The sequence below is a fragment of the Balaenoptera ricei genome, chromosome 10 (assembly GCF_028023285.1).
Source record: "Balaenoptera ricei isolate mBalRic1 chromosome 10, mBalRic1.hap2, whole genome shotgun sequence".
NCBI lineage: Eukaryota > Metazoa > Chordata > Mammalia > Artiodactyla > Balaenopteridae > Balaenoptera > Balaenoptera ricei.
Window position 1 is genome coordinate 12,413,435 of NC_082648.1, and position 27,709 is coordinate 12,441,143.

At 37.9% G+C, this 27,709-nt stretch overlaps 2 protein-coding genes across 3 annotated transcripts in view; one reads left to right on the top strand and one right to left on the bottom strand.

Annotated features, from left to right (window-relative positions):
• RERG (RAS like estrogen regulated growth inhibitor) overlaps nt 1-7,301 on the bottom strand; it is a 105,753-nt gene extending 98,452 nt beyond the window's left edge. For both annotated transcript variants that reach the window (XM_059935360.1, XM_059935359.1), the window contains exons 1-2: nt 7,086-7,301; nt 3,228-3,391 (exon numbers count right to left, since the gene is read on the bottom strand). In XM_059935360.1, coding sequence (XP_059791343.1) covers nt 3,228-3,288 — 61 coding nt within the window. In that variant the 5' untranslated portion in view covers nt 3,289-3,391; nt 7,086-7,301. The remainder of the gene's footprint in view (nt 1-3,227; nt 3,392-7,085) is intronic.
• LOC132372837 (uncharacterized) lies at nt 6,632-8,125 on the top strand. Its single transcript, XM_059934948.1, has 3 exons — nt 6,632-6,790; nt 7,057-7,424; nt 8,076-8,125. The coding sequence occupies exons 1-3, from the start codon at nt 6,632-6,634 to the stop codon at nt 8,083-8,085; spliced, it is 537 nt and encodes a 178-aa protein (XP_059790931.1). The 3' UTR covers nt 8,086-8,125.
• The last annotated feature ends 19,584 nt before the right edge of the window (nt 8,126-27,709 follow it).

Consider the following 27,709-nt stretch of genomic DNA (forward strand, 5'->3'; position numbering starts at 1 on the left):
GTGCCAGGTACTGTTCTAAGAGACTTGCGTGTAATAACTCAGTCAGTCCTAACAACAACTCTTTGAAATAGGCACTATGACATCCTTCATATTATTGCAGAAATTGAAAATTTAAGTACCTTGTTAAAGTTGCTAAATTCACACAGCTAATAAAGTGTAGAACTGGGAGTCAGACCTAATAGTGTGACTCCAGGTCTCCTGTTCTTGACTCCATTAGCAAATGGCCAATATGGTCTTATTTACCCCAAATTCCACATTGGTATTGAGTGTGCAGGAAAGCAGATGGGCCAGGTAAGGCCTGAAGCCTCTGAAGCAATTCACACAGACCCAGGTTCAAATCAGAGACGCTCAGTTTCTACCGCTCCAAGGTCACAAGCTGCCGCCCCTTCTCAGGAACGTTTGGTGAGAAATGGATTGTTTGAGCCCACGGGTGGGTCACGACCATTTGGGGGAGGCATTTGAGTAAGTGAGGAGCCGTAGTTACATTCCAGCAGGTATAAATTCTTGCAGACTTAAACAAACAAAAGTTACTTATAAGACAAATTGAATCTGTACAATAGGAAGGCGAAGGTGGGATGCAATGATTAGGCAGAGATATCCATATTAATTAAGAACTAGTACAAACGTGAATTCACAGTCTGGTTTCAAAGTCGAGAGATAAGGTATGAAGTACTCTATGGTTGTTTTCACTGAACTATGGGAAAAGGTCTCAGAACTGTCTCCCATGCATAAGTCAAACCGATCTACTTTATAAACGGGAGGTGTGGTTACAAGGTCTCAGGAAAACAGTCTCACGTTGAAATAGGAAAACACTGTCTGTGTATAGATGACAGACAAAAAGGCAATTGTTTAAAGGCATGTGGTCTATCACTGTCATTTTCACCTAAATGAAAATAAACACGCATGGTAGAATGTATATAAGGGGGACAGAAAAACCAGTCCAAAGAAGAGCCATTAATCAAGAGTCATCGGATTTTAGAGTTGGAAAGGACCTAAATGAACAAGTTCAACTTCTGCACTTTCCATAAATTAAAACCAAGGTCAACAGAATGTGGACTCTGTGTGCAGGTGTCATCTTCAGCTCTGGGCGTGAGGGCTCTCCCCTAGGGAGAGGGTCTGCAGTGAGAGGACAAGAGGATGGTGTGTAGAACCTGAGAGCCCCAATCTTTGAGAGAGGTAGGCCACTAAGAAGCAGCGCATGAAGATGGCTGCTTAGGGTCAATGGAGAGGTGGCAGGAAAGCCAAGAAGTGTGATGTCATGGGAGCCTGGGAAGGAAGGAGTTTTAGGAAAGCGTAAGTGGTTATGTTGAACGGTAACAAGAGTTCTAAGAAGACCAGAACAGGGAAAGATTCATTAGATTGGTTGGATATTGATTTGTGGTGACCCTCACAAAAGCAGTTTCAGCAGCATGATCACAGTGGAAGATTGCCATGTTTAAGCAATGAATGGGAAGTCCAAAAAAGTTAAGACAGTGAGGGCAGAGCCCAAGTTCAATAACCTTGGAGAAAAGAAAAAGATGGAGCAGTGGACAAAGAAATGCTCAAGGGGAAAAGGTCAGTAGAGAATGAGAAGAATCCTTAAAGAAATAATTGAAACAACTTGGGGGAAGACAAAGGAAACTGAGGTCTAACTGAGGTCTAATTGGTGGATCAGCCTTGACAGGAAGAGATACCCAGTTTGCTCTGAGATAATACAGATGAAAAAGGGTGGGTATACGGTACATAGAGTTAAGTGGTTCTCTCCACTGGATTTTTATTTTTATGTTTCACTTTTCAAATGATGCAGAGTTTATTTTGGTAAATGATGTAAGGTTAAAAATTCCCCTTCTCTTATTGCCTGTGTTAAATTTTGCATGCATGAATGTTAAACGCTGAGCTCTAAGTCTACATCCCTCGGTCGCGAAAAATTTAGACCAGCTCTTGTTAGAACATGTCTTCCCACACACGGCATCTCCTTGATCCTCCGCTCACTGGAACAGTTTCCTCATTCTCCAGAGCCTTCCACCAGCTACAGAAATTGTTTGTTCTCATGCCATCAGGAAACACTGAGGAGATTAATAGGGAGGAGTTTAACGATCTTCGATCTCCTGAAGGCTGGCAGTTTCTTAGCCTTGTCAACTATCTATTTTTTTTTGCTTGGTTTCTGCCAGAGGCCAGAGCAAGTGGCAAGCAGGACAGAAGAGTGATGGCAGAAAAGAGCCCCCTTGAGAAAATAAAAAGAAAAAAGAGAGAGAGAGAAAGACTTAGAACTTAGAATAGGGAAGATTTACTGCTGAAATTATACCAGAGAGCTGGTTTGGAAAGAGAGGTTGGTCACAGAATTTAAAGCTGCTCATGCGTGTTTGTTCAAGATTATGTGGATGACTTGTTGTACTGGATGATCCGAATGGGTTTCCCTCTACAAACACACACCTACTAGGTGTCTGTTTGAGTCCTTTCCTGAGAACCAAGAGCTCAATGGGCAAAGTCAATTATGGGTCTTTCCTCCAGTGAGAGATCAAAGCAACGTTATCTGAAAAACCACGTTGCCCTGATATTTCAGCAACATGTACTTAACATTTAATTATAAAATCTGAGATCCATTTCTCAAATTGGATTAGATACATTTTCACTTCTACCATTTCACCCTTCATCTTAAAGGTCTGCAAACCTTTACTGAGGTGTGAAATACAAAAGCCTCTGAATTACCAACGTGAGCCACAACTGGATCATTTAAATTCACCCCAGAGGTTCTGACAATAGCTGTCTTACTTGAGGTCACACACGCCCCACTTTTCACCAGTCCTCCCCAATTTTAGACGTGTTGGGTGATAATACCATTCTGTTTCTTGTAAAGATATATTCCCTCGGCAAGCATTTATTCAGCACCCAACACATGCTTGACATTGAGCCAGTTGCTGAAAATATCAAGATTGATGAGATATTACATTGGCCCCTCAAGATCTCATATAGAGAAAAAAAGAGCAAATGTATTTTTTAATTTCTACAATCTGATTTCTTTGGAAGTTGAACATCCTTCCTCAGAATACCAAGACCTGTGATGTATCCATTGCCTTGTGTATTACCAGCAGAGCTTCTTTACCATAAAGAAGCAAAAGAGGACATAAAACCTGGTTATGCAAAATGAAAATTTTAGATAAAGAGAAAGAGGCTTCATCTAAAAGAGCAACACAGGAGAACAGGAGAGAGAGAGACACACACACAAACAACCACCACAAAAATCTTACCTGACTTGCCCACGCCTGCTCTCCCAAATATTGCCAGTTTGACCTCTGAACTTTTAGCCATGCCGGCTGCTGGTAGACAGTTCACTGTGGTTCAAACTAAAGAGCTGAGAAGATCTTTTTGGTTCCAGCCCTTGGTTTCACCATATCATTGTAAAGCAGCAATCCTTCAACAAAAGAGATTTGGGAATTCATAACTGACTGGAGAAAGAAACTCATATTTATTAAAGCATCTCCTATGTGCCAGCACCATTCACTCGATCAACATCTTCCCTGTTGATCTTCACCACAATCCTGCGAGAGGGTCCTAGCAATATACTGTAAACCATTCAACTAAAGAGTGATAGATCCAGGACTTGCACGTAGATCTGTTTGGTTCTAAAAAATGCATTTTTACACAAGATAGCATTTTCAAAAGTACTTCCTCAAAGAAAGTTTTTTGTCAGTAATTGATAACAAATACTTGCCTGTGAATACATGTATTTACCATATGTCTGTAAACATCCAATATACATACACACATGGGGAGAGTCACATTTGGAACTCTTATTTCCCTTTGGGCTGAATAATACACATTCATATTAGTGTATCCCATTGTAATACGATTGAATTTGCATTCCAAGGTTTAAATTTTATCTCCGTTCACACTAGATCACATGGTTGAGTCATGTGACAGATACCCATGTTCCAAAATTGATATATAACATCTAGATTATATTTTTCTGGGCACAATGCCCTGGTACACAAAAGCTAAATGCCATGTGCTGACTTCTGATTCCTTTTCTATGACAACCTCAAGTAAATTAGTTTATGGTACTGTCCTGACACTTGGGAAATGACATTATATACAATGTAAGCACATTTTGTATAGTTGGGTGCTTTAGGAAGGACACCTAGGTCCTTGGTACCATGGAAATGTAAAATTGGAAAAAGCCTTGGAGTCAACAGAAAAATCCATCCAGCCTTCCTTTTTGATCAGACAACCATCTAACAACCATCCTGGGTCTAATTTATCACTTCCAGGTATGGGGGGAGGAGGAGCATTATATCAACTTTTTCTTTTCTTTCACTCAGAGGCCTTCAAGTAGCCAAGCAGCTGTTAGGAACCTTTGCCCCATTCTAGATGTCTACTTTCTAGGAAAATGAGACCCAATCATCTTCCCTGGTTCTTCATGGGACATCTGTTCTTGTTTATGTTTTTTTGACCCTCACCTTCCCTCTTGACCATGTGCAGCTCTCTTCTCTGGTATTTGCCATTTTAATCACTCTAAAAATGTGGCATCCTCTGCATTCGCCCCTTGAGATATGACCTGACAAATGACCCAGCAAAAGTTTCATGCGACCTCTTCTTCATCTGGCACTGTAGTTATATTTCAGCACACTCATATTAAGGCTCCCATTTTTCACGTGAATTGCAGGCTCCCCTATTCTGAACTTCTGCTATCGATGTTTTCAACCTAAATACAAGAGTTCACTTTCAAGTCTGTTATCTAAACACATGAACTGTTCCTGCCAGAGTTTTGGCATCTACAAATTTTCAAAAAGAGCTTTTCCAGAGAAAGAAAAAAGTAAAAGTCCTTCTGAAAAAGTGTTTCTACAAAGACGTTAACGTGTAATCGTCTCCTTCATTACGCATCTAAACTATGGACCTGTACCTCACAAATTTTGTATTTGCTGATTTCCACAGTGCCAGAGCTTCCTCCGAAGGACAGAAAGGTCAACAATAACACTGGCTGTTGTTTACTTCATCCCAATAATGAACAAACTCCCTAGTGATCATTAATAGTACAAAAACCAGAAGCTTTTACATCTGTAATTTGTCCAGTCCCACACTTTTGGCTAAAGATAAAAAGAATTTCATTATTTGTCATTTTATATGCATTCATTACGAAAAGGCCTCGGGTAAGCTGGGACGAAGTGAGAGAGTGGCATGGACATATATACACTACCAAATGTAAAATAGATAGCTAGTGGGAAGCAGCCGCATAGCACAGGGAGATCAGCTCGGTGCTTTGTGACCACCTAGAGGGGTGGGATAGGGAGGGTGGGAGGGAGGGAGAGGCAAGAGGGAGGGGATATGGGGATATATGTATATGTATAGCTGATTCACTTTGCTATAAAGCGGAAACTAACACACCATTGTAAAGCAATTATACTCCAATAAAGATGTTAAAAAAAGAAAAAGATACAATCAAAAAAAATTTGAAAATCAAAAAGGAAAAAAAAAAGAAAAGGCCTCTATGCTTAAGGCTCAGTGGTTCATCACAGAAGCATCACAGAAGCATAATCTATCGAGATGTATTAACTAAATTCCGAATAAGAATGGCAAGCATTTCTCTGAAACATAGAACATGCAAGTGTCTGGAGCTTGTATAAACAACAATTTGTTATTTCATACAGAACTGTTCATTCCCATGCACATAAAAATCCAAATAATTTACTATCTGATTTACGCCTCAAGAAAGTAGCCATCAAATGTGGTTTTAAAAAAAAACCCCAAAACATTTGTTAAGTTAAATTTTTCAGTAACTCCCAAATGGCCTCAGAGGCATAGGAATTTCACATAAGAAAGAAAAATTGCGTAGGTTAAATTTTTCATACATAACCTAATAAAGATGCAGCTAGTTATTGTAAATCTTAGGTTATGTTTAGAAAAATCCCTTAAAGGAAGACACAAAACTGACATATATCCTTCAACATTTTCTCACATGAAAATGTGAAAAGTTACATTTGATAAAGATAGAAAACAAAGATAAATGTGTAAATTGTTTTAATAAGGGACCTGTTGCCAAGTCTCTGATGTTTAAAATAATTCATGATCCAAGACCTTCCATAACACGGATCGAAGAAAACATTTTTTTTCATGTTGTTGTGCAGAAATATTCTGGCTGGGTCTTGAAGCTGCCATTCACTTTTTATGTGGACAGTGCTTTATTAGGACAAAAAATTCTCAGTTCTAATCACTCCTAAAGCTAAAATCACACTTAGGTATTTAAGAGATTAAAGGTTTTTCCTAAACATAAAGGTACCAAAACAAAGCTTAGAAAGAATAAGAAAAGAAAAAAGCAAGACTCCAAATTCTATGTTACATTAATGCATGCATTGATTCATCCCACATTTATGCTAAATGGTCACCTTCAAGGAGCTTACAATTCAATAGGCCTATGACATTTACTTCACTAATAACCCGATTTTCATATTTATTTAAAAATAATGATTTATCCATAGTAAATCAATCCCAAGACTATTACACTTTTCAAGGTCCATGCTTTCTACTTCCTTTTGGGAAAAAAAAAAAAAAGCAAGCATCTTTATATGGTAATAGTTTTGTAACTTCTATATTTATGGTCTCATCAAAATAAAGTGCAGGTGTTTAGGGAAGCAAAGAATCTAGTCTGGTCGTGGGAATGAGATTCTCTTTGGGCTGCTCCTTCTCTAGTTCTGAAATCAAGTTTTCCTGGTCTCATTGTCAGAAATTCTCCCTTATCTTATCACAACGCAGCACGCACAGGGATGAGGATGATTGTACGACACCCCTGGCTATACCGTTGCTCGGAAAGCAACAGGTATCCTGGAAATGATACACAAACAAGCCCATCGTGGACCGCAGGTCACTTGTTCTCGACCTAGGGAGCAAATGCAGCCTAAGTCAAAAGGGCATTCTCGGTCTCAGCTGGGACGGAGGGCGCTGTCAAGCTCTGGGCGCCGGCGCTCACATCTCCCTCTCGGTGACCCACAACCCCCGCCTGGGAGGACCCAGTGACCAGGAGGACCGCCCCAGAGGCCGAGCGTTCAGGGGCTCGAAAGGGTCTGCAGGAAGTAATCCCGAAAGAGCCACCTGGGCACGTGCGTGACACTCACCTGTTCATACTCTCCAGGCCCGAGAGAGCCGCGGTCCCCTTGCAAGTTCGGAATCGTTCCTCCGGGACCGCTAACCCTCCCACGCTGCGCAGCCCAGTCTGCGGGGGGGCGTTTCCCAGCTGCTGGGCTGCGATCGCGGGTGGGAGCGGCGGCAGCTGCGGCAAGTGCTGGCGGAGCGGCCAGGATCTCCTCGCCGCCACTCGCTCCGACTAGCGGCCGAGGGACTGCGGCAGGACGCGAGCTCAGCCGGGAGAGGCCGCCAGGATGCTGCAGTGCGGCGCTCGGGCGCCCCCTACCGGGGCCAGCGCCCGGCTCTTCCCGCGAGGCCGCCCCCGGCTGGTGAGTGCGAGCATCCGAATATCCGCCTTCGCGCTGCACCGGAGACAGGCTTCCCTTTGCCCCTGCTCAGTTCCCGGTCTCTAGGTTCCCACAGAAGGACCTCTTTCCTTGGTCAAAACCTTGCGTGTGAAAGCATTACTAGGTGATGTTTTCTATTCCATACTTCAAACCATCCTCACAACGTCCCTTAGAGACGCGTTTAATTATCCCCATGATACCCGAGAGGAAACTTAGAATAACTTGTCCAAGGCTAGTAAATGGCTGGAATGAAATCCAGACCGGATTGGAAACTGAGATGCTGGAAGAGACATGAATAGTGAATTCAACTGAAATTCATATCTGTATATTTGAGAAAGTTCCAAAAGCTTCACACTGTCCTTACAAGATCCGCATTTATAACGTTTGAAGTCATCGTCCATCCTCCTCAAAACCTAACAAAGATGATTAATATTCGTGCTGTGCCTTTCACATCGCTCACCTCATTTGGTGTTTTATACCCTCCCTTGAGGTAAGCACTAGTATTTAAAATTATTAGCCTTTCAGAGAGGAGGAGGTGAGTTTCAGACAGGTGAAATCATTTCCCAAAGACTAAGAAACTTTTGATTAGAGGAGCAGGAAACACCTACGTTATTTTTTTCCTTTGAAACCTAGGTGTTCTTAGCAAGATACCAGGTGGCCTCCAGAAAACCACCGCATAGAGTAGACAGGGACCTAGGGCTAAGTGAACAGTCTTCAGCGTATCCCTGATGGAAGAGATGTAGCCAGCGAGGCAGTTTCCAGGGCCGGCTGACCTGGAAAGCCACTGCAGACGCGAGATGTGGGCCACGCTGACCGGAACTGCTGGGTCTGCGGCAGAGGTAAGAATTGCCTCGCTGTGCAGGAGTAGTCCTGCAAATTCTTGGAGAAAGCTCAAACACTGTTTCCTCTGTGACTTTCCTGATCACTAATCTGTCTCCTGCCCCCCCAAACACACGACCTGCTTTAGATGACCCGATTCTATGTCTCAGCTCCCTGTGATCTATCATGGCCTTTGCATTGTATTTGTTTTTATTTCTCAGTCTTCTCCATGAAAATTTGACCTTCCTGAATGTAGGAATATAGCATATGCATCTCTGTATTTCCAGCCTCTACAGTCATGCCTGGCACATAGTGGGTGTTCAAAAAACAGTTGTTGAGTGAATGAAGAGAAAGAACAAGTTGGGACAGTGTATGTTGGATTTATTTGTACCTGCTGAATTTGGGACAGAATAGCTAGTAAGTAGATGAACATTTGGGTCTGAAGTTCAGGAAAGAGGACTGAGAGAGAGAGATTGCAGTGTCTTGGCATGCAGGAAGATTTTAAAGCCTGCGATGTGGAAAGAATGGTCCAGGTAAATTATTTGGAATTTTATAGAAATCCAATTACATGGAATTTTGTGGCACTGAGGTGTTCAGGTCTCACGTGTTACCCATGGAAGGAGTTAATAAAAAGATCTGTATCTATCTATATCTGTACCTATATTTCCTTCTTACAGAGACTTAAGTTGAATTCCTACTTTGCCACTCTTACCTAATTGGAGTTATTGAAGACGGTCCAAGCCAGGCTCCTTTTGTAATAGCTCTTTGCGAACTTGTCTACAGAACTTAGGCAAGTTGTCTCCATCCTCCTACTTAGCACATATAGGCCAGCATTGCTCTCTCAATTAGGGAAGCACTTGCAGGCACACCTGTAGCTCTTGACGCGCTATACCCAGAGAGGTGAAATAGCTACATTGGAGCCTGACACCCATTGTGTGATATCTTCAGTATGTAGCCTATATTCTATGGGAGTGTTTCCTTTGTCTCAAAAGTGGCAAAAAAAAAAAAAAAAAAAAAAAGAGCCAGTCTCCCTTATGCTGACTGCTTCATGGATCAGAAAGAAGGAGAGAGGATATTTTGCACTTAAGGATCCACAATAATTGCTTGCTGGGCAGCAATAGCCCTGGGGAGAGGTCTTGTCCTCCTCTGGTCGCTTAGCCTGACTTCAGGCCTGAGCTAACTTCTAACACAAAACTAGTAGATGAATCATCAGTGTAAGCCCAAAACACATTACAAACTGGAATTGTGTGTGTGTGTGTGTGTGTGTGTGTGTGTGTGTAGTTGCCAGTCATGTTCATTGTAAATAATTCAAGTAGTTGAAAGAATACAAAGAAGTAGAAAATCACCCCCAAAATCATACTACCCAGAAATAACCATTGTTACCATAAGAGACCTTCAAGATGTTGTAGAACATAAATGAATCAATGGGTGGATATATTAAATGGCATGTAGATATGCTAAGTGCAATCATACTCTTTTAATAAATAAATAAATGGTATTTTTAATTTAAAAATACACTAAATTAAGCAGAAGATAAAGAAATGAAAGTGAACCTTAAAAGATGGCTGAATTTTAGATGTTAACTCACCTCACAAGATATTTTATCCTAAAGATTGAAATTATTAATTATACAATAATTAGATCTGAGTTAAAATTATTAGTTACATAATAATCAGATCTGAATTCATTATGTTTAACCATGTATTTGTTTATATTTAAATTTACATGGTTATTTATATATTTATATGGTTCATATTTAACCATATATTTGTTTTAGTCAATGTCAATTGACTTCTTGCCATTTAAAAAGGAGGAAATTAGTCTCTTATTATTCCTCTCGCTTCCCCTTCCCTTCTCCTATATTTTTACTTCTATATTATTTTTATCAAGATTTACAATTTTACATTTGTTCTGTAACACTAATAAAGTGCCACTAAAACTAATAAAGTGCTTTAAAGTGTGATAAAATCTATATCACACTCGTTAATGTATATACACCCAATATGGGAGCACCTAAATATATAAAGCAAATACTAACAGATAAGATATAAAGGGGAAAATTCACAATAATACAATAAAAGTAGGGGACTTTAACATCTCAATTATAACAATGGACAGGTCATCCAGATGGAAAATCAATAAGGCAATAGTGGTCTTAACTGATACGATAGACCAGTTGGACTTAATAGATATCTACAAGACATTACATCCAAAAAGAGCAGAATATCCATTCTTTTCAAGTGCACATGTAACGTTCTCCAGGACACAGTAAGTCCCCTACATATGAACAAGTTCTGTTCCGAGAGTGAGTTTCGTCAGTCCAATTTGTAAGTCCAACAAAGTTAGCCTAGGTACCCAACTAGTACAATCAGCTATGTAGTACTGTACTGTAATAGGTTTATAATACTTTTCACACAAATAATGCATAAAAAATGAAGAAACACAAAAAATAAAGAAAACATTTTTAATCTTACAGTACAGTACTTTGAAAAGTACAGTAGTACTGTACAACAGCTGGCATACAAGGGCTGGCATCGAGTGAACAGGCAAGAAGAGTTACTGACTGGAGGAGGGAGAGGAGGTGGGAGATGGTAGAGCTGAAGGATCGTCAGCAATAGGAGATGGAGGGCAAGCTGCAATTTCACTCATGCCTGACTTTGACGGCACAGGTTCTGGTTCCTTGCTGGATTCAACTCTATCTACCCTCTTGAAAAAATGATCCAGTGATGTCTGGTTAGTAGCTCTTTTTTTCTCATCATAGATGATACAGTAGCACTGGATTGCATTCTGAACAGCTGCTGCAACCTTCATATACTGTTCTACGTTCGGGTGCTGTGCTTCAAAAACTAACAGTGCCTCCTCAGATAAAGGAAATCCCTTGCCATTTTCTGTGCCATGATCCTCTTCAGTTCTTCAGTTACTTCTTCTTCCTCTTGTCTCTCTTTGTGCTTTCTCTGGGCCTCCAATTCTGTCAAGTCTTCATTAGTAAGCTCCTCGTGTTGCACAGCAAGTTCCATTGTTATTGCTTGGTGCTTCTTAGCAGTACCAGCTACTTCACTGCTGCTTTTACACTTGCTTCCAGACATCCTGGGCTTGAAATAAAGATACTGTACTGCTGTACTCTATGCAGTACTGTACAGTAAAGTAGACAAAAGCACAACTACTTGTAGAGAATGCATGCATGTGACAATGTACACCAGACATGTGAACTAACTTATGTGACTGGACATGTGAATGCACACTCACATCTTTGAAAGTTCACAACTTGAAAGTTCGTATGTAGGGGACTTACTGTAGATCACATGCTAGGCCACAAAATAAGTCTCAACAAATTTAAGAATATAGAAATTACATGAAGCGTTTTCTCTGATCACAACGGTATGAAACTAGAAATCAATTACAGAAAGAATAATGGGAAAAGAGCAAACATGTGGAGACTAGACAACATGCTACTAAAAAACCAGTGGGTCAATGCAGAAATCAAAAAGGAAATCAGAAAATACTTTGAGACAAATGAAAATGGAAACACAACCCTCCAAAATCTATGGGATGCAGCAAAAGCCGTTCTAAGAGGGAAGTTTAGAGCGATACAAGCCTTCTTCAAGAAACAAGAAAAATCTCAAATAAACAACCTAAACTACCACCTAAAGTAATTAGAAAAAGAACAAACAAAGCCCAAAGTCAACGGAAGGAAGGAAATAATAAAGATCAGAGAGGAAATATATAAAATAAAGATAAAAAGACAACAGAAAATATCAATGAAACCAAGAGCTGTTTTTTAGTAAAGATAAACAAAATTGGTAAACCTTTAGCCAAACTCACCAAAAAGAGAGAGAAGTTCCAAATAAACAAAACAAGAAATGAAAGATGAAAAATAACATTGGATACCACGGAAATGCAAAAAATCATAAGAGAATACTATGAACAGTTACATGCCAACAAAATGGACAACCTAGAAGAAAAGGACAAATTTCTAGAAACATACAGCCTGCCAAGACTGAATCAAGAAACAGACAATTCAAACAGACTGATCACTAGTAGTGAAATTGAATTTGTCAATATTCACAAATCAATCAATGTGATATACCACAATAAAAATCACATGAGCAGCTCAATAGATGCAGAAAAAGCATTTGACAAAATTCAACATCCATTCACGATAAAACTCTCATCAAAGTGGGTATAGAGGCAACATATCTTAATATAATAAAGGCCATCTATGACAAACCCACAACTAACCTCATACTCAGTGGTGAAAAGCTGAAAGCCTTTCCCCTAAATTCAGGTACAAGACAAGGATACCCACTCTCACCACTTCTATTTAATATAGTATTGGAAGTCCTAGCTACTGCAATCAGACAAGAAGAAAGGATAAAACCATCCAAATTGGTAGGGAAGAAGTAAAACTCACTATTTGCTGATAGCATGATACCTGATATAGAAAACCCTAAATTCCCACATGCTGCGGAGCAACTAAGCCCGTGCACCACAGCTGCTGAGCCTGCGCTCTGGAGCCCACGAGCCACAACTGCTGAGCCCACACGCCACAACTACCAAAGTCTGCACACGTAGAGCCTGTGCTCCTCAACAGGAGAGGTCACAGCAATGAGAGGCCTGTGCACCACAACGAAGAGTAGCCCTGCTTGCCACACTAGAGAAAAACCACACACAGCAATGAAAACCCAACTCAGCCAAAAATAAATAAATAAAATAAATAAATTTATATAAAAAAGAAAACCCTAAAGTTTCCACCAAAAAACTATTAGAATTAATAAATGAATTAATCAAAGCTACAGGATACAAGATTAATATATAGAAATCTGTTGCTTTCCCATATGCTAATAATGTACTATCAAAAAGAGAAAGTAAACAAAAATCTTATTTAAAATCACATAAAAAAGAATAAAATACCTAGGAATTAACTTAGCCCAGTAGGTGAAAGACCTATTCTCTGAAAACTATAAAACATGGATAAAAGAAATTGAAGATGATACAAAGCAATGGAAAGATATTCCATTCTCATGGATTGGAAGAATTAAAATTGTTAAAATGACCATACTACCCAAACAAATCTGCAGATTTCATGCAATTCCTATCAAAATATCCATGACATTTTTCACAGGACTAGAACAAATAATTCAAAAATTCATATGGAACCCCAAAAGACCTTGAATTGCCAAAGCAATATTGAGTAAAAAGAACAAAGGTAGAAGTATCACCCTCCCAGATTTCAGACTATACTACAAAGCTACAGTAGTCAAAACAGCATGGTATTTTCACAAAAACTGACACATAGATTAATGGAACAGAATAGAAAGTCCAGAAATAAACCCAAGCACCTATCATCAATTAATCTACGAAGGAGGCAAGAATATACAATGGAGAAAGGACAGTCTCTTCAATAAATGGTGCTGGAAAAACTGGACAGCCACATGTAAAAGAGTGATATTAGAACATTTACTCACACTGTATACAAAAATATACTCAAAATGGATTAAAGACCTAAATGTAAGACCTGAAACCATAAAAACCCTAGAAGAGAACACAGGCAGAAAACTCTTTGACATAAATCATAGCAATATTTTTTTGGATATGTCTCCTAAGGCAAAAGAAATAAAAGCAAAAATAAACAAGTGGAACCTAATTAAACTAAAAATCTTTTGTATAGCAAAGGAAACCTTCAACAAAACAAAAAAAAATTCCATTCCAACTATGGAATGGGAGAAAATATTTGCAAATAAATTTATGGATAAGGGGTTAATATCCAAAATTTATAAACAGCTCATACAAGTCAATATATATAAAAAAAAAAATCCAATTAACATGTGGGCAGAAGACCTGAATAGACATTTTTCCAAAGAAGACACAGATGGCCAACAGGCACATGAAAAGATGCTCAACACTGCTAATTATTAAAGAAGTACAAATCAAAACCCAATGAGATATCACCTCACACCTGTCTGAATGGCTACTGTCTAGAAGTTTACAAATAGCAAATGTTGGTGTGTATTCAGGGAAAAGGGAATCCTGTACACTGTTGGGGAATGTAAATTGGTGCAGTCACTGTAGAAAACAGTTTAAGTTTCCTCAAAAAAACTGGAAATAGAACTACCATATGATCCAGCAATTCCATTCCTAGGTATATATCTGGAAAAACCCCACTAATTTGAAAAGATACATGCACCTGAATGTTCCTACTAGCACTATTTATAATAGCCAAGATATAGAAACAACCCAATGTCCATCAACAGATGAGTGGATAAAGATGAGATATGCATGTATACAATGGAATAGTACTCAGCCATAAAAAAGAATAAAATTCTGCCATTTGCAGCAATGTGGATGGAAATAAGTGTAATAAGTCAGCCAGAGAAAGATAAATACTGTATAACATCATTTATATGTGGAATCTAAAAAATAAAACAAATGACTGTATATTGCGAAAAAGAAGCAGACTCACAGACATAGAAAAGAAACTAGTGATTACCAGTAGGGAGAGGGAAGGGGGAGAGAGATAAGGGTATGGGATTAAGAGATACAAACTACTATGTATAAAATAGATAAGCAACAAATATATATTGCATAGCACAGGGAGTTATAGGCATTATCTTGTAATAACTTTAAATGGAGTATAATCTGTAAAAATACTGAATCACTATGTTGTACATCTGAAACTAATATAATATTGTAAATCAACTATACTTCAATTGAAAACAAAATGATCAAAAAACCCTTTAGAACTATACAATACAATACCTGAAATAATGAACTCATTTGATGGTTTTAACAGCAGACAGAAATATCAGAAGACAGGATTAGTAAATTCAAAAATATGTCATTAGAGAATATCTAAAGTAAACCATGGAGGGAAAAAAAATGGAAAGACCAAAACAGAGCATGAGAAATGTATAACATGGGTGAAAGATCTAACACACTTGTAACTGGAGTTATAGAAAGAGAAGCAAAAAAAGAATGAGATACAAGCAGTAACTGAGGAAATAATGGCTGAAAATTTTGCAAATCTGATGAAAGATTGTAATCCTCCAATTCAAAGACCTCCATTAACCCCAAGCAAGATAAATAAAAGGAAAACTACACCTAGGCATGCCACTGTCAACTTACTGAAAACCAAAGTACAGAGGAAATATTAAGAGGAGACAGGGGAAAAAAAAGACACATTATTTTTAAGGGAAAAACAATGAGAATTAGCAATAACCTCTCAACAGAAAGTAACGAAGACATAAGACAATGAAATGACATAATTAAAGTGCCAAACTAAAATTCTATATTTACTGAAATAAATCATTCTCAGAGAAACAAAATTTGAGAGAGTTCTTTGTTGGCAGAACAATGAAAAAAAAAAGATTACAGATAGAAATAAAAAAATTCAAGTAGTAATCAGCAACTTCAGATAGGGTAAAAATATAGGTAAAATGAATGAATATTGATCAATAAGAACCATAAGCATTAAAATATCTTGTGGGGATAAAATAATACCTAGAAGTAAAATATATGACAAGAGCAAACAGGTGGGAGAACAGAAAAGAAGTTAGGCTACTATATGTTTCTTCCACAGTTTGGAATATGGCAAAATTACTAATTTAAAACAGACTAATAGTAAGAATTCAGTTTGCAATTTCTAAGAAAACACTAAAAGAATCCAAAAGTACAGTAATAGAGAAAAAAATGAAATAAAAACACTTCATCAGTACACAAAAAGGCAGGAAAGGAGGAATAAAGGAACAAGTAGATGGTACGAATTGACAATAAATGAGATCTACTTAAGGCACTCTATCTCAGTAATTACATTAAATGTAAATGTATTAAAAACTCCAATTAAAAGGTAGAGTTTCTCATATTGTTTTAAAATGATATGACTATGTGTTTTTTTTTAAAACAGACCTTAAATATAAAAACACAGATAGACTGAGAAAAAAAAACATGGAAAAAGATATGCCATGCAAACACTAATCAAAGGGAAAGAGTGATTCTGCAATTGATCTTCATTCTGTACCATTACATGTATGAAAGTCAGCCAAAAGCCCATGTTCTTGATCATTATGCTCCGCTATATTTACAGTACTGCTGAGTCCATCTCTCTTAGTGAGATTTCCCTGCCTTGGCCAAGGTTGATTCCCTCCATTCTTCTTTCCCATTCTCAGTTCTGCAGCTGGTGCTATTCTAAGCATAACAACAAGAATGTTAAGAATGAGCATGTTTGGAGAAAAGTAAGTTATGGCTAATATTTTGTATCTCTTTGGAGAGGATTTTCACCCTGAATCCTTTTCCCTGCCATGGTGGGAAAGGTTGTTGTAATTACATAAATAAAATGAGACCTTTATTAGGAAAGGGGAAAGCCAGTGAATGCCCATATGAGGCTATAAAAGCAAGTTTCTTATTGAGCAGATTTTTGAACCATAATCGCTGAACTAAATGTAACTTTCAGGAGCCCATCTCTGTTTAAACTATTTTTCCCAGCTCACTGGAGATTAAATTGTTCTAGTAGAATTGGAATTCTTATTAAAATCTTATTACTTTTGTGTATATTGATTTTGGACTGGGCAGTAGTGTATGTGTGTGTGTGTGTGTGTGTGTGTGTGTGTGTGTGTGTGTGTTGTGTGTCTATGTGTGTGAGAGAGACAGAGGGAGAAAGGGAGAGAGAGAGAGAAACTATCTGTTGATAGAGAATGCAATTTAGTAACCTCTATAGTTAATAAGCTGGGCTTGAAGAAATTAATAAATTCAAATGGAAGAGTAAAGATTTTATTAGAAGTTAATATTGCTCAGATGACATCAGATGAGCTATACCTAATAAACTGTCAGGAAATTAGAAACACATTTTCAAAGTTCTGACAATTTGTGGGACCTGCATAACATATTCATAATAAAAATCAGCCTACCACACAGTCTACGTGCAAAGCTAAATTTATTTACATAGGAAAGTCCACGTGGTTTTCCACTTTCTAACTTTGCCCTAATGATATATGAAAACTATTCGAACTGCAACATTTTTTTAAACCTCACAAATCAGGATGAAGTAATCAGACATATGACCTGTGGTTAAAAAAGGTTAAGAAACCATATGCACTCAGGATCATTTTCCTAGCTGTTCCATCCTAAATTGGGTTGAAAGAAGAAACTATTCTTAAATGAAATGGTAATTTTATGAATCCAATTGATAGTATGACCATGGACTGGAATGAGAAAATAGTGAGGTAGGAAAAAGTGGGTGAGTAGGAGGTGAAAGTTTAAGAATATTTTACCAGCTACTAGAAATTCTAAAGTTTAATAACAGCCACCAACTGATTCACATAAGCAGCTAACTCAGGGAAAATTGTAGATGCTGAAAAATAATACACCATTTATTCACAGATTTTAGCACAGTGCCTGGCGCCGAGATGGAACTCAATTCATTTTCATTATTGTTGAACAAAATAAATAGAATATAATCAAGTATATGTATAATCTGTGGATAATTAAGCATAAAATAAATACATAGCAATTTCTGATTTAATATTTCATCTGGTGAACTGTCCCTAGCTAAGTGTCTCCAAAATTTTAAATAAAATACATTAAAAAGATATTAATAAAGATCAAAGCTCACACCAACACTAATACCTAAAGCCAAAACTTACATAAAACCACCAACTTTAACAGTTTAGATCATATCCTTTCATCTTTTTCTTTGTATTCACACATGAACACACATACCCCAAAACATACTTATTTTTAAAAGTCACATATTGAATCATAATCTACAAATTGTTCTTTTCATCATTCAACATAAAGATCTTTTCATGTCACTACCTATGGATGCGCCTCATTGATTCCAACCGTGTCATTGTACTGAGGAACTATGTACCAAACATAAATTATTTAATATATTTAACCATCTAAAAATACATTTTAAAACCATCTAAAGGATGCATTTTAAAATAAGAAATACTATCCATCATCTTTTAAAAATGCAGTATTCCCACATGTACTGACATAAAAATATTTCCAACACAAAAACAGGATATAGTATATAAAATTTGATATAATTTATGTATAAAACCCTATATAATTTTTATGTGGTTACACAAACATACACACATGGCTTCATAGTAAATATATGAAGGCTGTAAAGCAGACAAATGAAAACAGTTACTTCTGGAGAGGTATCTAGGGTTGGTGTTCATAGATAAAGGGGACATTAAGTTTATTTATAATGTTTTAGTTGGTTTTATTGAATTCATCTTATAATGAAGATATATGTATTATAATTGTTAGAAATTATATTGTTCTTTAAAAAAATAATGAAAATACAAAGTTAATATTGATACATGCGTTCTGGAGATGGTTGAAAAAGCCTGTTCAAGGAAAATGGGCCCAGCAACAAAACCATCAGTACAAAAAAGGATACATGGTCGGCGTCTACAGAGTTATATCTGTAGAGTTATATCTCTTACATGAACGCTGCCAAGATGCCTCATACGCTCTTCTCCTGTGGTGGTGAATGATATTTCAGCCAGCTTGCTTAGGAAGAGTGATGACAGGAAGGCATGAAAGTGAGTTGAAAGATGCTGTCACTCATGTCTGAGACTGGGAACGGGAGCTGTGCCACTGGCAGTCCCGGGCATATTAGTGCTACCACAGGGCTGATGGCACAAGGGGCTCACTTTTATAAAAGCCTGACTCCAGTACAGCCCCCTTTGGGTGGCCTTATTGAAAGTACCCTTTTCTGTATTTCACACACAGTTTGCCTTTAGTCCTTCCTTTCCTTTAGCCAGAAGGTAATATCAGGAGATAGCATTGCTGGAGCAAGCACCAAAATTTACAATTTACTTCTTAATATAACATGGAGCTCAGAATTTCAGAGGCGGGCAAAACATACAAACCAAGAAAAAGCTATTTCTAGATGTTTACCAAAAACATTGGAAGAAAGCAATTTCTTTTACATTTTAGTAGCTTAAAGATCTGCAATTAAAGTAAACTTTTAACTAATACAAGAGCTGAGAATTCTTTAATTCTGATACAAAGAAGTGATTGTCACATCTGAGAGTGGAACAAGAGTAACCTAAAACTGGCAGAAGAACATCAATAAAATCTGGATTATGTAATAAAATAAATCTGGAATCAAGGAGGAGAAAGCTTGTTCTCCTACTGCTAGTCTTTTACTAGTTCCCTAAAAAGAATGAGTTGGGAAGTGACATCAACTATCAGGCAATATAAGCAGATTGATGTAATTATTCCTAATTTCATAACATAAGACAGTCATTCTTGAATTATACATTTTTGTTTTCATTGTAAAGACTCAAGTTAAAGAAATACCTCAGATAGACCCAAGTTAAGATTCTGCAAATCAGGTAAGCAGATCTTTTATCAAAACTAGGTTGAAAAAAATCTTAAGCATCTAAAAATATTCATGGTGCTGTACATCATATAGTCTGATGAATGCACAGCAAAAGAGGGCAGATTTGATATTTAGAGGTTTTCAAGTGTGCTGATTCTGGCTGGTGGAAGAGAAGAGGGATGAATACCCGAGAAGAAGCTCTTATGTTAGAGCATGAATCTATTCTTACAGCATTTTACCAAACGCTATGAAAATGTTTACCTCCTATTAATTGATCTGTCGCCCCAGCCAGAGAGCCTTCTCAAGGACTGGAGTTATGTAGACCAGGCAGGACAAGCCAAGGTGAAATAGGAGGATGTGAAAGTCTAGGGATTTGTTCAGTGAAAGGGACAGACAGGCAGGTTTTTTTTAAAGTCAAAATATAGAAGCAAGAATCCGGGACTGGGAGACAAGCAGAAGCAAAGGCTGATTGGCACTAAATAAATATATACATCTCTTTGTCAATTGTTTATTTAGGAATTCCATCCTCTTTTCCACTCCCCCCAAGATGTCCAGGTGCCCGTGCTGTCCAAGTCCACCATGCTCTCAGCTACGATGACTCTCAAGTCTGTGTCCTCCAGTAAGATACCCACACCATTCATGTCCCTAGTTTAACTCCCAGAAAGTGAATATATTTCTCTTATTCCCAAGCTTTCCGTGGGACAGCTCAGGGCTACTTGAACACATAGAAGCCTTGTTATAGTCACCCCACAGCAGAAAGGCTGGGATACCAAACTTAGGATTGTTCCCCTCTGTGGCATATTTCACTAGGCATACCTTTATAGTGGGGAGACACTATCAGCATAGAGTTGACTTATTTAAGAAAATACCCACACGTATTAAATAATCATTAAATGTATAGACAGGATGAGATTCGTGTACCCTGCAGACACAGTGTTTAGAGCGCACATCCTTCTCGCCTGTGTCGGAGTCAGGGATTCTGGTCCTCCTCATCTCTGTCCAGAACCTCAGCCTGGCTTGCTACCTCTAGCTGTCACTTAACTATGTTCCTAGATCTTCACCATTCAAGAAACATTTAAAATTTGACTTCCATCATTTACCATTACCTGGAAGCATTCCATAAGGAATGACATTTAGTCTTAGGAGACTAGGGTGTTCCTCTTCCAAAAAGCTTTCACGGTTGTGATGAGGGAGGTTTTCCACAGTCCCTTCCCTGCTATGGTGAGGAAAGCTTTGCAGGGATGTAAAATTCTCTAGCAACCTTGGTGGGATATGAAGAATTTGAGACTTGGGTCCTTTCTGGAAGACATTGCCCATTACTGATCTAAACCTTCACTTTATAGTGAAGTGACTTTTGTTTTAGAGCTATTTATTAAGTATCCCCAGGCCTGCCCTATATGGAGAAAATCCATCGCTTGCTGCTTTTAATATGTTGTGACAATATACTTATGTTAGTTTTGGTTCAGGGAATAGTTTATCTGTGGGGTTAATAGCAAGGATTTGTTAATGGCAAGGACAGAACATGGAACTATTTAATTTTGCGTTTTCATCTCTGAAATAGATAAACTCCATAAGGTTTTAGACAGTTGTGTGTTTCTACATTTTGATATAAAACAGCAAGCTCAAAATCTGAAATACAGATAACAATCAGGTTAAAGTACTTGCCAGTTTCTTTTAACCATGGATGCTATCTTGCTTCATAGGCAAAAAAAAAAAATTAGTGTAGATGAGCTGATACATGGTAAATTATAAGCACTTGAATGAACATACACAACTTAATTGGGAGGCAGGTATGCATTATTCTCATTTTAAAAGTAATAAGAGGAAATAAGTGATTTGCCTCTTGTGCCCAGCAAGTTACAAGATGAGCTCCTATAAAGTTGTCACCAAGACACATTATTTTTATTATAATGCAATAGACTTCCAAATGATTGTCCTCAGACTGTAACAACTAGATTATCAACCTCATATTGCCAATGTGAATAAAAACAATAATCTCCAATATACAGACAGCACTTTTATGATGTTCTAATTTCTTTCACTCTACCATTAGCTTCATTTTAGAGATAAAGAAAGGGAAACGCAGAATATCTTGTCTACATTTACAAAGTTGGTAATTATTGGATGCTACTTGGTTATATTTTCTTAAATATGGAATATGGATTTTATTTTGTAAAATATATATTTGAACCTTTAGTCTTTTACTTCTAGGTTGTCTGTATCATTTATTTATTTAATGAACATTATTTAAGCTCTAACATAACCAAGCACATAACTGTGCTAGATTGAGAGGATACTCCAGGGAATAATTCAGACACAGTTCATTGCCTATAGAATTTACAGCATGTTGGGGGGAAGAGAATATTAAACAAGTTTTAATTCTTATGAAACACTTTCAAGGCGTTTTTGTCACACTTACACCCTAGTTAGTCACAGATATAGTGTGTATATTTGCACTTGCATTTTGTGTTCTACGACCTACTAGTAGACAAGATACATTGAATATTAGTTTGGTGGTAACTTCTCTGAATGAACCAACTCATCAACTACACATAAAGAGGGCTGGTGGTGTTCAGGAGACAAGGATTGAAATCAGTGAAATGGGAAGGCTCTGAGCCTGAATTCCAGTGCAGAAGCCTGGAAGGATGAACATGAACAAGAATACAAAGGCAGGAAAGGGAGTTGGGGTATGTTGTTAGGAGCAAATTCAGCATTTGCAGAGGCAGAATCCATGAGCCACATTCAGTAGAAGAGAGCAAGGGATGGTTAAGACAGGGTCAGAAGCAAAAGCCATAGTCAATCTCAAAAGGACAGTTGTGACACAGAAGGTAAGCTGGCTGGTGGATGCTGCCTTTAATTCAGTAACTCAAAACTTCCCTTGAGAGACTTCTCTGGGGGCTATTCTAGTCCGAGAGAGGAGAGTATTTCCTGATAGAGTCCATCTCCTGAATACAACTAGGAATCACTAAGAAAGCCTTTTCTAATTCCAATGAAATTAGGAGGGGAAGAGGTGAATCTTGTTTTTCTCAGCAGAAAAAAATCCCCTTCTCGGTAAAGACTAACTTTCGTTGGATAAACATTTTAATAATATGATTGGAGAAGAACTAAGATTCTCAAAAGGTAAGTGGAGCACCAGAGGATAGTTGATAAATTGCCTTTTAAGGATGGTGGGGGGAGTGGGCAGAATGGGTAAAGGGGGTCAAAATATACAAACCTCCAGTTATAAAATAAATAAGTCCTGGGAATGTAATACATAGCACAGTGACTATAGTTAAATAATACTGTATTGCATACTTGAAAATTGCTAAGAGAATAGATCATAAATGTTCTCATTGCAAGAAAAAAATGTATAACTATGTGAGGTGATGGATATAAATTAGACTTATTATGGTGATCATTTCATAATATATAAAACTATTGAATCATTATGTTGTATACCTGAAACTAATATGATGTTATATGTCAATTATTTCTTAATGAAAAACAAGGAAGGTGAGTCAGCTGCCCTGAGTAGTTCTTTAAGTGAGATCATTTAAATTTTGGGTGGAATCTGAATTTGTTGGGACAATAGAAAATAATTTAGAGATTTATGGGGAAAACATCAAGAAAGACACATATTGGCTGGTAGCTAAAGACTCACTCTTGGAGAAAAAATCTAATGGAGATTATTATTAAGTTGTTTCCTATGAGCTGTGGAAGTAAATTTGCTCTTTTAGTTCCCCAATTAAAATCTTCATTGCTCCCTAATGCTTCTGTGAAGTCCATTTGACTTTGGAGCACATGACTGAGTATTGAGTCCTTATTAAACTTGGTACAGGAAAAAAAATATGTTATTCATATGGAGAGCTGTATATAAATTACAGTATTAATAAGAATAGATGTCACTTTGCACTACTATGCCCTAATGCTTTACTTACGTTATCTTATTGAATTTAATCTTTACCCCAATTATATGATTTAGTGTACAGTTCTGGTTTTAATTGCCTTGGCCTTGAATTGACACATACTACTATTTCTCATCTTTCATTGGCAAAACTTAGTTATGTGGTTACACTAGATATAAAGGGAGCCCAGAACTGTAGTCTCCACCTTGACAGCCTCTTCTCTACTTTGAAACAGAGAGCATACATTCGCTAGACAGCCAGCCAACCTGGCCACATCAGCCAGGTAAGTAGGATCCCTCTCATGTAGATGAGAAAACTGAGTGCCTTACTCAATGTCACACAAATAAAAGTGGAAGATCCTCCTCCATGCCAGGTATTTCTTAGATGCTGAATGTTCACCTTTTAATTTAAATTTAAGGCAAGGATTCTTTAAGTGAAATGAGTTAGATGAAATAAAGTTAAGTTGGCAGCCCCAAATACCAGAATTAAAAGACAGCAGAACCCGTTCAAAGGAATGAAGGAACAGCCTCTTTATGTACTGATGAGGAATGAACTACAAGATATGTTGATAAATGGGAAAGAAGGAGCAAACCAGTACGATACAATTTGTATATTTGTAAATTGTCTTTATGCACACGCATGTGTCCTCATGCATACCTAGACTATCTCTAGAGGGAAGGTAGATGTACAAGGCGCTGGTACAGTGGTTTCTTCTGGGGAGAGGAACTGAAGGCTTGGAGAGGTGCTTACCTTTCATTATATACCATTTATACTTTTTGAATATTTTATTACGCATATGTAATTACCTATGAAAAATTTAAAATTTAAGTTAAACTACAAAAAGTATCAGAAGAGAACACAACCCTTTGAGAATTACTGCCTTATCTCCAGGATGGAGAGAACTCTTTAGTACTAACCTTCCACCCACACTCTTTTGGCTGGTGTGGGAACCTACAAGTATATACCACTCCTGACTCCCTTTGACTTGAAACTGTAGTGATTCCTGGCAACCTTTGGGGCATTGACCCTGGTCCCATGGCCAATAAACAGCTCTGACGTGGTTCCACTTCCCCATTTCCTGGCAATTGAACCATCCAAGTTGACCGAGCACCAACCGAACCCGCATCACATTTACCACTTGTGCCTTGATCAACTCCCCTGAGACTGAATGTCTAGCTAGACTTTCTGGATGACTGGCCCAGTGCAGCACACATGTAGAAGATCTGCAGAAATGAACCAAGATGTACAATTGGCAAATGAGTGATTTGTGGACAAAGGATAATAAGATTTCAAAAGTGAATTCCTACGATTAAGGATTTTAAAGACAAGAAAAATCACTTTTTTCTGTTCATGTTTATTGGAGCAAATCGTTAGTGGTTTTTATGCCAACTATCTAGTTAAGTCAAGATTTAACTCAGCCAAAGCTGATTTTCACAAACATGAAAGCGGGTGCAAACAACTTAAAAATAGCCTTGAATGGAAATAATTACTACTTTATATGATCAAGAAAGTATATCTTTTTGCCAGAAAGTCCCTTTTCTACTTGGCAAAGACCTAATTACCACGGGTCACTAAAAGAGAATTGATGCATTTGTTGAAATTTCTAGATTCCAAAGTTTAAAGTTGTTTACTAGAGTTTAGAAAATGCTAAAAGTTATCTTTCAGTCCAAAATGACTTCACAGACATTAATATTGTTCCAGTGATGGATAAAATATTGTTCAAGCCCTTTTGTCTTACTTTTGAGCCTTTATTTTTAAGGGAGCGAATGCAACTAAACAAATGTGGAAATTAATCCTTAATCCTAACAGTTAAATCTTCATTTAAAATTATATATACAATAACTGTCCCCACTAGAAGTTAAATACTTTGAACCACAAAGTCAAAACAAAATTTATAATTAAAAGCTTTTCAGACCCTAGGCTCTATTAGGATAAGTTATACCACATTCTTTAACTAGAACATGATGCCCTGCTTAGAAGGCAGATGGAGAAATATTAATTTGACTTTTCATACAATCTCAAATTTTTCATGTTGTTTGGGGTATGGTACCCATTGCATACGTTCTTTAATTCATTTGTATATTCATTCATGCCAGACAAACATTTTTAAGATTATTCATTTTAATTGCATTTGGACAGTAAAAACAGTCAGTATACAATATGCTTATTCTACTTCAGCCTAAAAATGGATGTCTCCGCTCAAATGTCAACTTTGTGAACCAAATAAGAGAACCAGCAATTACGTTTAGTAGTTAGATATGCGAGAATGAAAATGAATACTGGCTGCTTTCCTAATAGTTTTTTGTTCAGCTGGTTGGTTTTTGTTTTTTTATTTTCAATTTTGCTTTTTTATTTAAATTCTCCTCCTAGTCCCACAGAACTTTAAAACTGAAATGTGCCCCCTGGTGCTTTCCATTTGTTAGATTTTATTACTGATCAAATGAACTAAAGACAATTGCCTTCTATTTAAAGAGTTGTTTCATGAACTTTTTGGTTCACTAGCACTTTTAATCTTATTATCAATTACAGTATGTCCCAACATGAACTAATGGACTAATGGATTATGTCTGTCAAAGAACAGGAACAAAAGGAAGCTTCATCTCTGGTGGAGAAGGATATATTGTGGTAAGGCTTTGCCCTTTTTCTTCAAAACGCTGTGCTACCAAACATCTATCTTTCCCTTCATCTCTGTGCCCTCCCCGCAAACTCCTTTGCAAGTTCCTCCCTACCTTACTTCTGGATACTGAAGCTCCTTGGAGCCCTTAAATGGATCTCTCTATTTTCTCTCTCTCTTCCTAAATTTTCTCCGGCAGCCCTATAGTGTAAATGCTATCTCCATCTCTGTGCAGATGATGTCTACATTTATATAACACTATAATAACTATGACATTTTCCTTGTCTGGAGCAAAGGCTGAGAGCAATGCAATACTGTGCAAGGATCATAGAGAAGAGGCTAAACCAGGTGGGAAGGTCACGCTGAGGGATTGTGAAACCAGCACCACCAGCATTAGACTGTCAGCTGCCTTCAGAATCTATAAAGGAAAGCAGGGAATCCACTGGAGGATGCAGCAGCCAATAGTACAGGTTTCTTTGGAGTAAATTGTCAGTGTGTTGTATATTTCTCCCTTGTTCTCCACCAGCCATGTGGATGGGAGGTATTCCCTTCTCACTTAAAGTCTGTAAGTCAGGATCTGTAGAACCATTTAGAGTTTAGCACACAGGTTTTGAAACACATGACTGGTATTGGACTCCATTGAAGGACAAGAGCTCCATAAACGGAGGAAAGAAGGTGGGAGTGGGGTGAGTTGCAAGTTGACAGACTTAGAGAAAAGATGTATGTTTTCCAGGTGTCAAAGGTGAACTTCATGAGCTGTCTTGAAACAGGTGACTCCCTGTTTCTCAAGAGGACTTCCTGCCAGGAGAGAGGTGACCTCTGCATGCATTGGCTTGGAGTGTACCAGCTGTTCACTTTCACCCCACCCAGAAGGCACCGATGCCACATTTCAATTATACCAGTTATTTCTCCTCTATCCCACCAACCCCTTGAAATCCTGCAGAGACCCAGAACCATCCTACACTACTGGAAGAGTTAAGGGCATGCCCCACTGTGGGACTCAGAGTCCAAACGGAGGACAGCTGGTGGAGCACAGAAATTTCAAATAGAAAGTATCTGGAACTTAGTTTGAAAATGATAATGGATTTGTATTTTGCCTGATACTGGTCTGAGAAACCCTGAGACTTCCCCATTCCAGTGGAAGGAAAGAACCATTCAACAGAAAGGAGTTAAAAAAGACAAGTTGAGAAAGTATAAAGCTGCTGTCTACTTTCAATCTGCTGGGTGCAGGTACTTTCAAGGAATGGTTGCAGGTTTATGTTACGTCCACGGGTGAAGATCTCTGAGCTCTAGAATTAAATACCTAGCTGAACATTTGACATCTACATTTGGTTGCTTTGTAAGCATCTTTAGCTTAGCAGATCCAAATGTTGATTGCAGCAGCTCCCTCTCAAAGCTGATCTGATTCTTCCTCCAGGCTTTCCCACCTCCTTACAAGGCTTCATCATCGACCCAGTTTCCTAAGCCAGAAAACCAAGGGGAAATCCCTCTCTCCTCCCACCATGCCCTTCTTCTATTTTAGCAAGTCCTGTTGATTCTGACTGCAACATACAAAACAAATCCATCCTCATCTACCTATAACTATTGTTATAACTCTTGTACAGGGCACAATCAT